Source organism: Ambystoma mexicanum, chromosome 5q (assembly GCF_040938575.1).
Source record: "Ambystoma mexicanum isolate Mex_15411 chromosome 5q, UKY_AmexF1_1, whole genome shotgun sequence".
NCBI classification, from domain to species: Eukaryota; Metazoa; Chordata; class Amphibia; order Caudata; family Ambystomatidae; genus Ambystoma; species Ambystoma mexicanum.
In genome coordinates this window covers 209,405,870-209,420,651 of record NC_090933.1, presented here as the reverse complement: position 1 = coordinate 209,420,651, position 14,782 = coordinate 209,405,870, and the positions used below count along the sequence as shown (strand labels likewise).

The 14,782-nt window shown below is 46.0% G+C and overlaps 1 protein-coding gene across 2 annotated transcripts in view; it reads right to left on the bottom strand.

Moving 5' to 3' along the window:
* Positions 1-14,782, bottom strand: part of MBP (myelin basic protein) — a 979,252-nt gene that overhangs the window by 698,366 nt on the left and 266,104 nt on the right. For both annotated transcript variants that reach the window (XM_069620722.1, XM_069620721.1), the window contains exon 2: positions 11,681-11,756. In XM_069620722.1, the coding sequence (XP_069476823.1) occupies positions 11,681-11,731 (51 nt within the window). In that variant the 5' untranslated portion in view covers positions 11,732-11,756. The remainder of the gene's footprint in view (positions 1-11,680; positions 11,757-14,782) is intronic.

Genomic DNA, 14,782 nt, shown 5'->3' with positions numbered 1-14,782 from the left:
TATCCAGATGTGTAGGACTACGACATTACAGTACTACTCAGGATCGATCAACATTGACTACGCTTGTTGGGGCTTATGGGATTTGTAGTCCAAACCAGCCACACGTGTCAGACCCCTGGTCCAGTTGTTATCAGAGATGGTGCCAACATTGTGCACCGGGCCGCTTGCGGTTAGCCCATAGGAGGAACATTTCACAGACACACACCGTGCAGAGGCCACCTTGGAGCTAGAGGTGTAGCCATGTATCGGAGGCGTTCATGTTTAAAGTTTCTCCTCCTCTGTTTTCCTCCACTTTGTCGCCTCTTTCCTGGGAAGCCCCGCCCCTGAGTCCAGGAATGCAGCTTAGTTAGTTCTTGTACATTGCGCCCTGCCATCCTTCGCCTGTATACTTCCTCCAATCCCATTTTCCTGCAATTCTGCTCTCCCTGCTTCAGCCCAGTGAAATCTACAGCAGGCTATTAGGCGTCCCCAGGCTGCAAGTATTCCTCCTTTCGGTGCCAGCCTGACTACGAGTGTGCTGGAGCCCTGCACACCACCTGCCGCGGAAGTTTTTCCCCCCGGTTTGGGTTTTTCCTCCCACCTGGGCTCTCCTTACCCAGGCTCCCCTGTATGTCGGCCGTGGCAGAGTGACAGGGCGGCTTCTGGAAGAGTCAGACCAGCGTCCCGAGCCTGCTGCCATCAGTGGGTAAGGCCTGGCACAGAGAAACGCCGCAACATATAGTCATTAACGGCCCGCTGTTGGTGCCCTGGGTTTGAGCCACTGCCCCGAAAATAAAGGCTGCTGAAGGCAGTCCAACCATCGCAAAGCCAAGATGTTAAATTACAGAAATAAATGTATGGGAGGAAATAAAAACACTGTAGCTGTTGCCTACTCTATGACCGAGTGATGAAAAAGGGACTTTTTCCTACTTTGTATACAGTCACGTTTTCTGCGCATTACATGTGTGTTGCAGAAGCATCTCGCATTATTCAGGATGCGACAACAGAAAGAGAACCGCAACAGGAAGCAGGCAAGCAGAAGCGAGAGTGCACTTCCGCCCCATAGTCCGGCGACGTTGCAAGCGCTGCCGATAGCTCGCATGCCTAGAAGGGGTTGGGACGCGTGCACTGCGCCTCAAGAGTCAATGGTCCATATATGATTAACGGTTCCAATGAGAGAAAAGGGGGCGTCTTGCAAGTATGAGCACAACATGGCGGCTCCATTCTCGATTTACAGTGCAATGTAACGTAACGTATTTCACCTATCCAAAAAGTGAGGCCAACCAGCCATGCTGTAAAACGGAAGCTAGAACTTGCCCATCACAAATCACTATACACCAATAATTAACACGTCAGACATTGTGGCAGACCAGTCCAGCAAAACACATTTTAAACTTGCTTTATTGGTGCTCATGATAAGATTTGTTTTTTTATAACGCGCTTAATACCCAGAGGTTTCTAAGTACAGACCCGGGGGTTGAACCTGTGTTACTCTGCGTCGTCTTGCTTGCAAGGCGAGCGCGTTGCCCCTGAGCTATCTTCCCGAGCAATGGGGTAGGAGAAATACCTATATAGAGTACGGGTTTAAAGATAACGAAAAGGTTGTTCCTAACTTAGAAAGAGCTATGCGCAAGATGTTAGGATGTGTAAACTATACAGTGTCAGGGTTCTCAGTATGGTAGGGAGGTCAACTCTCTCTCCACAAGAAATGACACACTCAGGATTCTTCAGTTTTCCATTCTGACCACAAGGAGGAATATGGAGAAAGGATGAGGTTTTCATGGGACCGCAAAGTAAAAAGCTCCAGGATGGGCTAAGCACACGTGCATAAGGGCCTCCTATGTAAAGAGGTATACTAGTCTCCCTCTGGCTCTCTATTGTTAACACAGCCTGAGGGAAACAGCGTGCAGCCTGCTTCCTGGGCCAGTTTATCTTCACAAGTATGTAGCACCCAGGCCCCTCTTAGCAGGTCCACTTTTTCCTCACCCGCGTTTACAGGAATAAAGTGCCAAGCTGCTTCTTGGTTCTGAAAGACATTCTCTAGGATATAGCGCCTAGTCAATTGTTTGCTCATTTCCCAGGCATATGGTTACAGCACCCAGTTCTCACCCTTGCCCATTTCTCTTTCACTGAGACATAATGGACCTCTCACCTCTAAGGGATATAGTGCCCCTCTCACATGTTATAGTTCCTTCAAGAGCCGTTTGCTCAGAGGCGGCTCATCGATAGTGGGGGACTGTGTGCCAACTCACCACTCATTATGCAAGGGCCAGCCAGTACTCTGTCCACTGTACCGAGGAGCTGAGGTAGCGCTCCAAGACAAGCATTGACTGTACAGGTGAACGTGGTTTCCCTTTGACAGTTTAGTAGCCCAACGCCCATGCCCAATGAGTCATGCCAGGCTGGGGGCGTTTTGCCTGTCAGCTTTGTATGGCCCATAGGGGATGCAGGCTGGAGTACTGCAGGGCCAAATGTGCTATGTGGTTCTAAATGCACCTCCCCACACATTTGTAGACCTGGGTTAGCAAGATGGTGGCTCTCCACCTCCATCACACATGTACAGCACCCGGAAGTTCTCCCTGCTTGTTGGATCCTGGGTGCGTGCTGCGCGGGAACTGGAGGTCCATAGCAGCAAGTGGCCTTGAGAATCAGGTAAGAAAATAAACATGTAGGTATGTATGCATGTATGCATGCATATATGTGTCCATGCAAGGGTTTGTAAGTGTACCTTTGAATGAGGTCATGTATGTTGAATAAGTGCGTATGTGTATGTATTTGCTTCCATGTGTCCTGGCCCGGGAAGTGGGCTTCCGAATTGGGGGTTTGGGGGGTTACATTTGTGCAGTGGCAGCCAGCATGGGCACGTTTCTTCCATGTGTTTTTTCTGGAATTATTGACACATCCACCATTATGAGTGTTCTTACATGGAGTTGGGGCAACATTGATGCAGGCAGCATGGACATATTTTCTTACAGTGGCCTAATAACATTTTTACTTGCATTTTGGGCCACTATGTAAGTAACAAAATCCCTCTTTGATGCTGTCTTATTGGTTATTTGTTAGGTACTGTTGCAAGGAGAGTGCTGATAGTCCTGTTTCCTTCTTACACTCATGGGCCCTGGTTAATGTGGACCTCAGCCTCCTGAGGTTTGAAAAGTCGCACTGGCCATCTCAGATGCAGGTGGCAGAAGCGCCTTTCCCCTTTTGCTCTGCTCTTTGCCAGCTCTTTGGTGACCCAAGTGCCACTGTTCTCCGTATAGCTGGGCCTGCTAGGGCTTTTGCCGATTGGGTGAATAATATGGCTAGAGTCTGCAGGGGAACCTGCTGGCCCAGGGGACCCAGTGGTATTGTCTCACCTCCCTCAATTCTCTCTACTCCAACTTCAGGTTGGCAGCTCAATGCATCCTTTCGCCACAGGGATCCCAGCAGGCAGCTGGTATACAGCATCCTGCGATGCATGTTTACCCCTTAGAGTCTTTCCTATCTGGATCTTTGGGTTTCTGTCTGGCCGCAAATATAAAAGAGCAATATGGTTTTTGGAACGAGGTCCCGGTATGGCCCTAGTTCCTGGGCTTTCAGGATCTAGGTCCTTATGACTCTGCTATTTGGTCTTCTGGGTTGTGAAGGGGGCATGTCCTAAGAGAAGGACTTCAGGACTGCCACCCAGTACCACCATCAGTGAGCTTGTTGCTCTGGCGACAACGCCTGGTAGACAAGCTTGCCTGGGCTTCTGAGTTCCGCCTATGTCATGGGATGGAGCGCGCATCTGGCTTTGTCACAGCCACTACGTAGCAGGTGCCCTGCTCTTTGGCACTTCCGTTTGACTAGAAAGATGTAGGGATGTCAAAAGGGCACTGATCCCCTTTTGATACTCCCACTGTATTTTTAAGAGTTCAAATTAACGTTTTCCTCTGAGGTCAGTGGGAAACAAGGGGGTGTGCTGCCATTGTAAAGTAGTAATGGTCTAGTTCACCGGTTATAACGGGTTACATTTTGGAGACAATAGTTGCACAAATAATTATCCTTTCCAATATGTGAGAGGGAGAGCCTCAAGGGACTAGGGTGGTCTGGCCATTACCCGATGTGCATCCCAGGGAGTGGAAGCAGTGGGATCCTGCGGTCATGCCACCCACTCCAAGGCACTGCATAATTCCATCGGGGACATTTAAAAACCCCAACAGAGAGTTTAAAAAACTAAAAAACAACAGAGAGTATAATAAGAAGAGCCATTTGGATACTGTTCGAACACTGCAGATGCCTAAACTGAAACTTGTTGGGAGACTGACTGTCTGCTTTCGCTGAGGAACATGCAGCGATCAAGGATTTTACAGGTGATGGTCCCCAAACTTAGTTGATATGGAGAGGGAGGAGGCTAGGCGACCGCAAGCTACGCAGTTCGGGAAACACGCCACTGGAGACTATGTCAGATTCTACATGATGTGGAACGCTGCCTACCGAATAACTGCATAGAGATAAAATCCGGTATCCATTGAACATCCCATCTAGGAAAATGCTGCCAGGGGGTGACATTTCCCCAAACATAGACCCTCAGTAAAACCAAACACTTTCCCCAAATATTCTGGGATTGGAGTTTATCATACAGCCCTCCTAGAATATCTGGGGAAAATATTTCAGGGGTCAGGAAAATAAATTCGCCTCCCTGATGATATTTATGAGGCGACATATTCACATGGAACCTAGAATCCAAGATGGAGCTGACTGACACCACACCAGAGATATATCCCAAGTTGTGTTGACCTGCCCCTGACACTGATGTGATTAGGAACTTCCTTGTTATTTGCTGGGATTCCATATGGCCACTATGGGTGTTTGGTCCAACCATTTCCCTGACTTAAAACTTAATAAAACCTCTTGTTTGAGCTGCATTTACTGTGAGCCATTGCTCAACACCCCTTCACAGGCAACACTAATATAATGTAGCAATATTTTCAGCTCCATAAGAACAATTGCTCTAACTCTTTGAATGTCCAAAGAATATACAGAAATGCCCTAAAAATGGGAGCTTTTCCGCACTCGGGGCTTTTATATTATACACACGCATCGTCATGTTTTATTTGGGGAGCAGCAACTTCTCTCCCGTGAGTCTCACGTACCAGCAGGCAGATCATTCTCTTGAACCCTTTGCAAGGTGCAGCCGGGTTTTGGTGGAGAGTAGGCAATCAAAGGGTTTAGGGTGCCTTCCGAATAGATGACCTACTCCTTAAAGATGTGGGGTGCAGTGCACCCTACACTTTGATTTTCTTGGACTGCATTTGCTATTGTGCAATTCCATGAATGTAAGGTGTTGGGTATGACCTCGGCATCACTGCATTTTAACAATCCGCGTCCACGCTGATGGAGCAACTGGTTGATGGCACTAGAGCACCCTGCGGATCGGGAGGACAGCTCTGTGGCAACGCGCGGGTCTTGGAAACAAGACCACAAACACAGGTTCGAATCCCGGACCGGCACTTGCGTGTTGTAAATAACCTAGGTTTTTTTACCTGCACCCCTGCAGGTTATGTGCGCTGTAAATGAATGCACAACTATTTTCTTGCACACTGTGGATATCCTGTAAGTATGTAAATATTGTATCCTGTATTCATGTCGCAACTTTGTAAGCTTTGCATTTCCATACTGCTGCGCCTTTTTACTTACGAGTCTGGTGCGCCTAACAAATGAGTAAACAAACAAACAAACAAACAAAATAAGGGTGGTTATGTGCGCTGCAAATAAATGCATAAATAAATAAAATAAAAATGCGACGAAAAGGACCCACTTAGAGTTGCGCATCAATAAACTCAGAATTGGTCAGTTTCTTTCTTTATAGAATATTAATATTGTCAAAAGGTGGAATTATTGTTACACAAACACCAATTGCAAAACATCAAACATCATTCATTCATTCATTTTTTACATTTATAAAGCGCTCACACAGCCCGCGGGCATCGAGGCGCTGTTACAGGAATAGTTTGTTTTTCTTAGTTGCGTTACGTATTTATAACGCGCATAAACACCAAGAGGTTTAAGCGCGGACCCGGGGATCGAACCTGTTGTTGCTTCGTGTCGTCTTGCTTCCAAGACGCGCACGCTGCCGCTGAGCTATCCTCCCGGGCATCAATAAATAGTTTAATTATGTCCAAGCAGGTCCCCGTACGCCACCCTCAAGAAACAAACATTTGATGCTGAAAAACAATATCCCTATAATTTGAGCTTCCAGTTTAGTCTTGCTCATCCATGCCTTTTACATATCACATGACTAGTCGAACCTTGTCAGAAGGAGGCCCCTTCTCGAGTCTCAGGCTTTCATTTAATGTTAAGGGTTAACTTTGCAGTTAATGTCAATTCAGCAAATTAGACTTAAGCACTCACTTTCTGCATAAAAGGAAAGTCTAGGACTAGAAACGAAAAGTTCCTTGGTGACACAAAGCCACCTGATCACTCTAATTGCATTCTGTCATACAGGACTGTGATTGACAGCTGTCTGTACCTGCTGAAAGCATGCCAGGGTATCCAAGCTCCACTGACTGCACTCATTTTCACATCATTGCAAGTCATCTCCCCTCACTTGCTTCTAGACCAGCTTCATTCAGCCCTTCTCGTTCAGCCCTACGCCGCCTGCGATTGCTTTCGGTCGCCGTGAATGTTCCAAATGATTTCCTGCTCCAATGTCCCTGCTTGCGTTGCCGCTGCTCAATGTCCCCGCTCCCTTTCTTCTTATTTGATCATGTTTTCATTTGTCAAACTGCCGTGTTTATCTCCCCTCTGTCACCTGCACCTCTCCGGTACCGGTTCCGCCTGGCTTCCTGCAACTTGTAGGCTTTTCAATTTATGCCGGGCCTGTTCGCTCCACATCACAATTACGTCCACCTTCGCGTGTCTTCAGTTTTCAATTCCATTCCTTCCACTTCAGCTCATTTCCCCTCATTTGCTCTCTCTTCTCTGTCTGCAGCGACCTAATTTTGTTTGTTTCGCCAGCTTCATTTGCGGATTGCAACCGACACCTACTCATGTACTCACCTGCTGGATCATGCCGTCGACGAGCCATTGCTTAAAGTCTGTGTTGCACCCGTTATTGCCATTGCTGGACAGCCACTTGTCTTCAGCACTTGAGCAGCACTTGATCATGGTAGGCATATCATCCTTTCACTCCCGTCACCAATCCTGTGAACACCTCATGTACGTCCACAAATCTACTCCATAGTCTAAGTCAACGTATCTGTTCATTGACAATTACTTTGAGCAGACATTTGCAACTTTGTATATTTATTCCCTCATCACAATAATAATTATAATGTATGTTCTTATCAGCGCTTCATGCCAGATTCCCCCTCTTCTAAGTGCTGGAATAATTGGTATGATCACACAATTTAATGTTACTCATTTTATCAATCTCAAGATGGATGAAGGACTGCGCATCCCCTGCCGCGGGATTCAAACCTGTAAAGTGCAGGCTCCGTCCAAGCCTGAGGTGAGTGCTTAACTCGTAAGCTTTGCACCTGCCATACATCTCTATGCATTTGCAAATATGAATGAATATGCGTGCAAGGCATCTCCAGTAATTTGTGCCAGGTTCCAATGGTTGGCAAACAGACCTGGTCACTGGAGGCCAGCATGCAAAAGGAGGGTCGGCCTGGGCCATTCAATTGGCTCGGGCACCTGAGTCGAAATCGCAATCTCGGGAGGATAGCTCAATGGCAACGTGCTCGCTTTGGAAAGAATACGACGCAGAGCAACACGGTTTTGATCCCGGTTCCATGCTTAGAAACCTGTGGGTATTAAGCGTGTTATAAATAACCAATTACCAATTCATTCCTTTTCCGACAGAGTACTTGAGTAGTACCAAAGAGTGAGTTTTTTGGCCAAAATATGTGGCAAATTATGCATTTTAAAGAATATTTGTTCAGTGACATTGGTCACATGTCCTAGCTGCAAAGTGAAGCAACTCATCAAACTCTCTCACTTTGGCCAACAAGTGGCCCCTTTTGAGCCCAAAAACTGGCCCACACTAGCAGGTTGGGCCTACAATTCGGGCATTGCCCTGTAGGCCAGTCCGAGGCTGTGCAAAAGTAGCCCCGATTTTGGAAGAAGTATGTTTGATCCAGGGAAGCAGACACCATTCCATCTCTTGACGCCCCCTGACTTAATATCAGTAAAGGGAGCTTTTAGGAGAGAAGAACCTTTATTCAGTTCAGTATAGAAATTCAAGAACATCAAAAATAGACAGAGCCCCCTAATGCCTTCTTTGCAACGATGATAGCATAGCCTAAACCCAAAGGGTGCCTTTGCACGCACATGCATGTAGTAAACCACAATGCTTTTTATCGAGCTGTCAACGGTGTGCACCTTACTGACGAAGACAACCTGAGAAAAATAGCGGCCCGTCTCCACCGTGATAACCAAATTGGAAGCAAATTATCTCTACTATAGAAGATTTGTACTTTTAATTGTTTTCACCATATTTTCTGAACTCCCTTTCGGACACAAATAGCAGTCACCTTAATCAAAAACATACTTTACTGTTTAAAAATGAACATCAATTTACATTATTGTCAATACAATTAACATTAGTTCAAAATAAAATGTATTAATTGGTCTAATCGCCCATAGCGAGATATGGTGCCATTCAATTTAAAGCGTGAGCTCTAAAAACTCTCACATCAAATTTGAACCACAACACCTGTTACATAATCAGAAAGTGACGGATGTATATATAGACTAATCTGATTTGTTTACCTGAACAAAACATTAAAATTGACATTTAAAAAAAAAAGGTATTTCAGATTGACTGAATTACAAATTTTGATATTTGACAGCACATCCTGAAGTTTGGGCAATACAGCTTGACGGGCCTGCACAGGGGTGTGATCAGTTCGGCAACCAACGGTATGGTGGGAGTGTGGATATTGCCATGGTGCCATATCCCTCAGCTGAGACCACAGTCCTGGCTGTGAGCTAGTGCACAAACGCCCCATCTGGATGACCTTTAGTCCCAGTCCCGAGCGCAACTCGCAGTTCCTGAAAGCCAGGACTGGTTGATTATTTCATATGTCACAGGTGACAATTTGGCATCTCTAAATACTGCCACACCTTTTGCACTGATTTCATAATGTAAAAACGTACTACAGAAGTCGCTTACAAATTGTGTACCGCATGCATGCAACCGATTGTTTATTCATGGTGTGAATGAAAAGGACGTTTATGCCGTGTAGGCATTTGCTTTGGAGTAGGAGCAAATTGAGCGATTTTGAAAGGGGGCCCAAGCCAGCAGTCTGTGACTTGAGAGAGAAAAGGGCTGTTGTCACTCCGCATGTCACACCACTTGTGTTTGCTACCAAATTTGGTCTTAAAAGAAACAAAACGTTTTTGAGAAACAAACTAATGTTCATTTGGGGACGATTTAATAACTTTGGAATGCGGATTGCAAAAAGATGTTTTGGGAAATGTGTGGCAAATTTAAGTGGCTCTGAAAGTAATTTGTCGCTTAGAATAGCCATTTCATTGGCTCACATGGGACATTTCAAGAGTTATATCTGGAGAAATGTTGTCACTACTTTATGACTAGTTTATGTTCATGTTTCCTGATTTTTACAGCTGATGTAATTGACTGTTTGGTGTGTACTGTTCAGCAGTGTGTAATTGGCACACGACTTCTGAGGTTTTCTGGATGGTTGGGGGCAGCGCGTCAGGCTCACGGGCATGCATGCAATGCAGTGTCCTATTTTACCAATGCACTGTTGTCATGTATGTTCACCTGCGGTATTTGCTTAACGAATGTGCGAGTGTTATGCATGCGGTGTGCATGCAATCTGCATGGAACACATTGCAGGGCCCTCTACTGTCCTCAGTTGCTTCAAGGATTCATGGATGCTTTTATGCGAGCAGCCCGCTCCCCTTTAGCGCAGCACCCCAGACTCATCGTCTGAATCCAATGCCAAATGTGTCCGAGCAGTTGCATGTTCACTGGCATAGCAACCACACCAAACACATACAATGGCTGATGTTACACACCTTGCTGCTCACCTGTGCAGACGCATCTCTTTCGCCTGGAATCATTTATGCATAGTGGCACGTGATGCAAAGCAATGCTTTCTGCCAATTATAACCAGGCTGATTTATTCTAAAGTCAATTCGTGTACATAAGAAAAATTGTCACGTACTGACCCCACTATCCAGCCCTATATAGGGTCTGTTAAATTGTAGACGAATGTCTGTTACCTGGTTTATGTGCCTTGTGGAGAGTGCACAGGAATAAGGCAAACGTGTTTTTAGTTGTGTAATGATTTATTAATGTATGCATACATTTTGTTTTATTACATCTTGAAAACCGGCTTGACTTTTGTCTTTAGTGTATCTTTCCCACCTGAAGCCTAATCCCCCCTTTACCAAAAAACGGGAATTACCCAATGGCATCCCCTTGTTCAGACTACATACAGTCTGCCAGACTTTCCAAGCAGCCATGACAAAAGCAGCTAGGCGCTATACAAGTGTCACATGACAGAAATATTCTGACAAATGAGTATATCAAATGAGTACCACCTAATTGATTTTCAGGCAAAATCCACGTGAATGGTGAAATCGCAATCTTGCATTGGCTCCTCTAACACTGCGTTTTCACAAACAAGACAGTAGGGCAAGGGGATGGCTCCACTATATCACTAAATTAAGATTTCTTATACTGTGCCAGTCACCACTATGGCAGCTAAACAATGCTGAGGTTTGCCCGAAGGGTGCGGTATAAGGCTGCTCGCCAGTGCCAGTCAGGCCTTGGCGTGTGAGGAGCAGCAAAGGGCAGCAGAGAATCAGAGAGGGCAGAGGGTGAGAATGGTATAGTGCTGATCAGAAAAGGGTAAATGCTTAATGCTCCTGGGAACGAGTGTATGTATACACATGTGGGCAGATCCTAGTACCTCGCAGAAAAGCAGTGAAAGTAAAGAGTTGTTGAACATCCTGAAAGTATGTACATTCGTTGCTGGATTCTTGTGACACCCAATTGGAAGACAAAGAAATTGTACCAAAGGTGTCCTCCAATCCCTGATTTCGAAGAGGCGAGACAGTTCAATCCCTTTGAATTTCTAAACTTCAAACATAGAGTGCTGCGTTTAGGATACACTCCGGACACTCATGCTCTATTCAATGGACGTCAAGGGGGTTGCTAGGTCTGGAGAAGATCCGGGGCTGTGCTAATGTCGGGACTCGAGGTTAGCTGGCCATATGGTTGTAGCACCTGAGCTTCTATCCGGGAGTATAACCAACTAATATATACATTAAATAAAATATTTGTTTAGAAATCAGCTGAAAACATTACTTTTTTGGTAAGTTGATACATATTCAGCTTCAGACTCTAATTGAGTCCTTTTCTTCTCTGTTTTATGTAGTCCCATGATCTCTTCATCTTCGTGTTTTTGTCGCGCCCTGATGCTTGCGAGCTGCGGCGCGTTATAAATATATCAATAAAACAAATAAAAATAAATAAAAGACCTGGGGCTGTAGCCCCATCAGCCCCCCCCGTGCCCCTAGCAGTGCCTCTGATGGATGTGGTCCTATAATGGATGACTTTGTCACAGTAGCCATTCTGCTGTTTAGCTGCAATGATAGCAATAGACCTTAGCCTGGGGAACCATGATAAGAAAAACCATCACCTTGATCCATAGGGAAGAAGAGCAAAGTAACACATTTTGAAACGTTGTTCCTACCGTACCTTGGCCGCATTCTCCGTAACCTGGTCTCGTTTTCCTACATGGTTCCCCATGGCGAATGATGATGCTCTTCAGTACCTGTGAAAATAAAAACAGCGAAAGTTACTAATGAAAGCTCTTTCACAAACATTTGAATGGCCTGCCAGCCCTTGTGAAAGGCCTGAGCGAAGCGAGGGCATTTAACGAGGACACTGCGATGTTACTCACCCTGTATAGCCCACGGAACGGGTTAATAACACCATTAGCACCCTGGGTTGCCAGTCCAGTAACCTGGGGTGCTGAGAGCTGGAGATTTTCTATGAAAGAACGAGACGCCTCGCAGTGTCCTGTTCATTCATAGAAAATATTGTTCCAAAATGGCCACCACGCAGATGGAAGGCGGGGCTCCTTATGGAGCCCCTCTTCCATTTCCGTGGCGGCTGCCAAAGGTAGACAGAGAAAAACTGCAGTGGTGGTGTGCTTTGCAGCCGCAACAATCAGGTAACTAGGGCTAGGGAGGGAAGTTGGGGATATTTAAAAAAAAAGGGAAAAAAAGGGATGGGAGGGTGGGGAGAACATGGCGGTGTGAGGCAGGAAAGCAGCCTGTGGGTTCCTTGGAACGTGATTGACTGTGCCCCCAGCTCCAGGTGCTCGCTTCGCTCAGGCCTTTAACTCGGACCCCAGGCTATTAACACCCGTTCCAGCCCTTGGAATGTGTGCTTAACGCTAGTAGCACCCCGGGTTGCCAATCCGGTAACCGGGGGTGCTGAGGGCGGTGTATTTTATTTCTTACGGAGACCCTCTTCCATTTTCACGCCGGCCGGCAAAGGGAGATGGACCGGAGCTGTGGCCACCCAATCAGGTAAGTGACGCTAGGGAGTGGGGATGGTGTTACTTAAAAAATGAATGGAAGGGAGGCTGGGGAGAAGATGGCACTGCAGGACGGAGGAAACAGCCATCAGGTTCCATGGAATGCGGGCTTAGATGTTATTTACATAATGCACTTCAAAGTGTTCATCAGTGTGATGGATTAAAAACCATCATGGGATTACATTCCCAATTAGAAGGTTTATGTCTCTCCAACTATATAAATTGCTTTAATCAGTTTAACATAATTGTGCACTGATCATCAACCACTAAACGCTTTTCTTATGTTTTTCTAATACCTTGACATTTCCTTCAATTGCTCCGTAAAAGCCCCTGAAGAACTCCTCGCCGGTCTCCCAATCGTTAATATTTTGGGCAGCATGCGCCCTTTGTCCCTATTGGCTCTCCCGCCCGCCACAATGCATTTTTCTGCTTGCATTTTCTTGGAACGCTGCCTTCCCAAGCTCCTCTGCCACGCTGCCTCCTCCCTACTTCTGTGCAGCCTCTGCTTCTTCGCCACAACATAAAACCCTAACAGTAGTGAGTTCACAGTTGCAGGCATTCCTGGTAGCAGTTATTGCAGCTGGACACTCCCTTAGAGTAGGGTGACCAGATTTTCAAGACAAAAAACCGAGACGACAACCGAGACGACAAACAGCATAAAAGAAGGACTGTCCCATTTACCCCTCCCTTCCCTCTCTCATCACCTCACACCCACGCACCTTAACACGACCTACGTCAACCCCCAGGGTCTGCATATGAATTAAAAACAAAAAACCTGTGCCTCTGTTTGACGTTTCTTGCCTTGCTATTTACTTGTCTCTCAGCAAGTCTCTGTAGCACAAGCAGTTAATGCATATGACTAGGACCTGGAACGTTGACGGCTCAAGCCCATCCTAAGATGGCAAAATCCTAAAACTATTACGATGTCTTTTTATTTCCTAATTGTCAACCTCCCTTTCCTCATAACCGGGACTGTGACGGAGTTTTTAAATACGAAAAAGCTCGATGGACAGAGTTCCCAATTTCAGGACAGTCTAAGTAAAACCAGGACGTCTGGTCACCCTACCTAAGAGGTCCTCAAGCAATTGGAGTGAAGTATTTTTCAAAAGCTCCAAACAAACCCCCTTTAGCTCTCTGGCATCTTGCAAATGCTCGAAGTGAACCTGTGATCACACATTACAATATCCATACAACTATAAAACCTAAAAGTGCCTAATGTGATAAAAGTGTAGCGATTCCTAGCCTTACTACAGTGCATCTCATTGGTTATTTTCATATCCTAAGGGGGTGCAGCAGTGTATGCAGTATTGGAGGTGATCTAATGAGTTTGGCGGTAATGGTCAAAAGAGGCAGTATCTTCTTTGTACTGACCACCCATCTATGAGTACAGCGACTGGTGCATGAAGCACACAGTTCATGATTATGCGGTCAAACGCCACACAAAAACACATATTTTTACTACCACCCAAAAGCTGGAGGTAAAAAAATCCCAACCTTCCCTGTATGCTAAAAGGTTTTTCTCCTGAAAGGGAAAGGCCGGTGGTTGTGCATCCCTTCAGCTCACAGGACACAAGGAAGTCAAGAACATCCACTGGAATGATACTCTAGGCATCTCGCTACCCACATTCTCACCACATCCATGCATTATGCACAGAAGGGCCAATGCTAACCCTTCTGTGCATTGCACCGTTTGGGCCAGAAACGCTCTGAACCCCGCAGTCCCATATATCCAGCAGGACCAATAGCACACAGAGTAGAGCCTGCTGACCCAGGTTCGAATCCCGGCAGGGCCAAACTCATTCTTCCGAGATCGATAAATGAGCACTGGGGGCAATAATAATAACCAGCGCTCAGATACCCGAGGGTTCGTAGCGCTATAAAAATGCTAAATTATCATTATTTATTATTATCCTTCAAATAAGCATGGAAATGCATTTTTGACATGTTGGCTAAAAAGTATATGGGGCTTTTCAGAAACAAAATGCAGGCAGTAGTTCAGAAAAAAACACATCTGCCCTGACTTTGCCCCTCTTCTTCCGTTGAAGTCATAATCCATGCAGACTGCTTAGAATAGTGCCTGTGATAAGAGTAATGCAAGCGTGTGATATTTCTATAGCGACTACGGCACAACGCATACTAATGAGGCCTGCAATTCTTGGGCTTCCATCCTTTGGAGGCTCAGATAACCAATAGCCAAGGCAGGAGTCTAGTGATGAATGGATGGACAACCAGAGGTGTTGCTGGGGGGGGGCTAA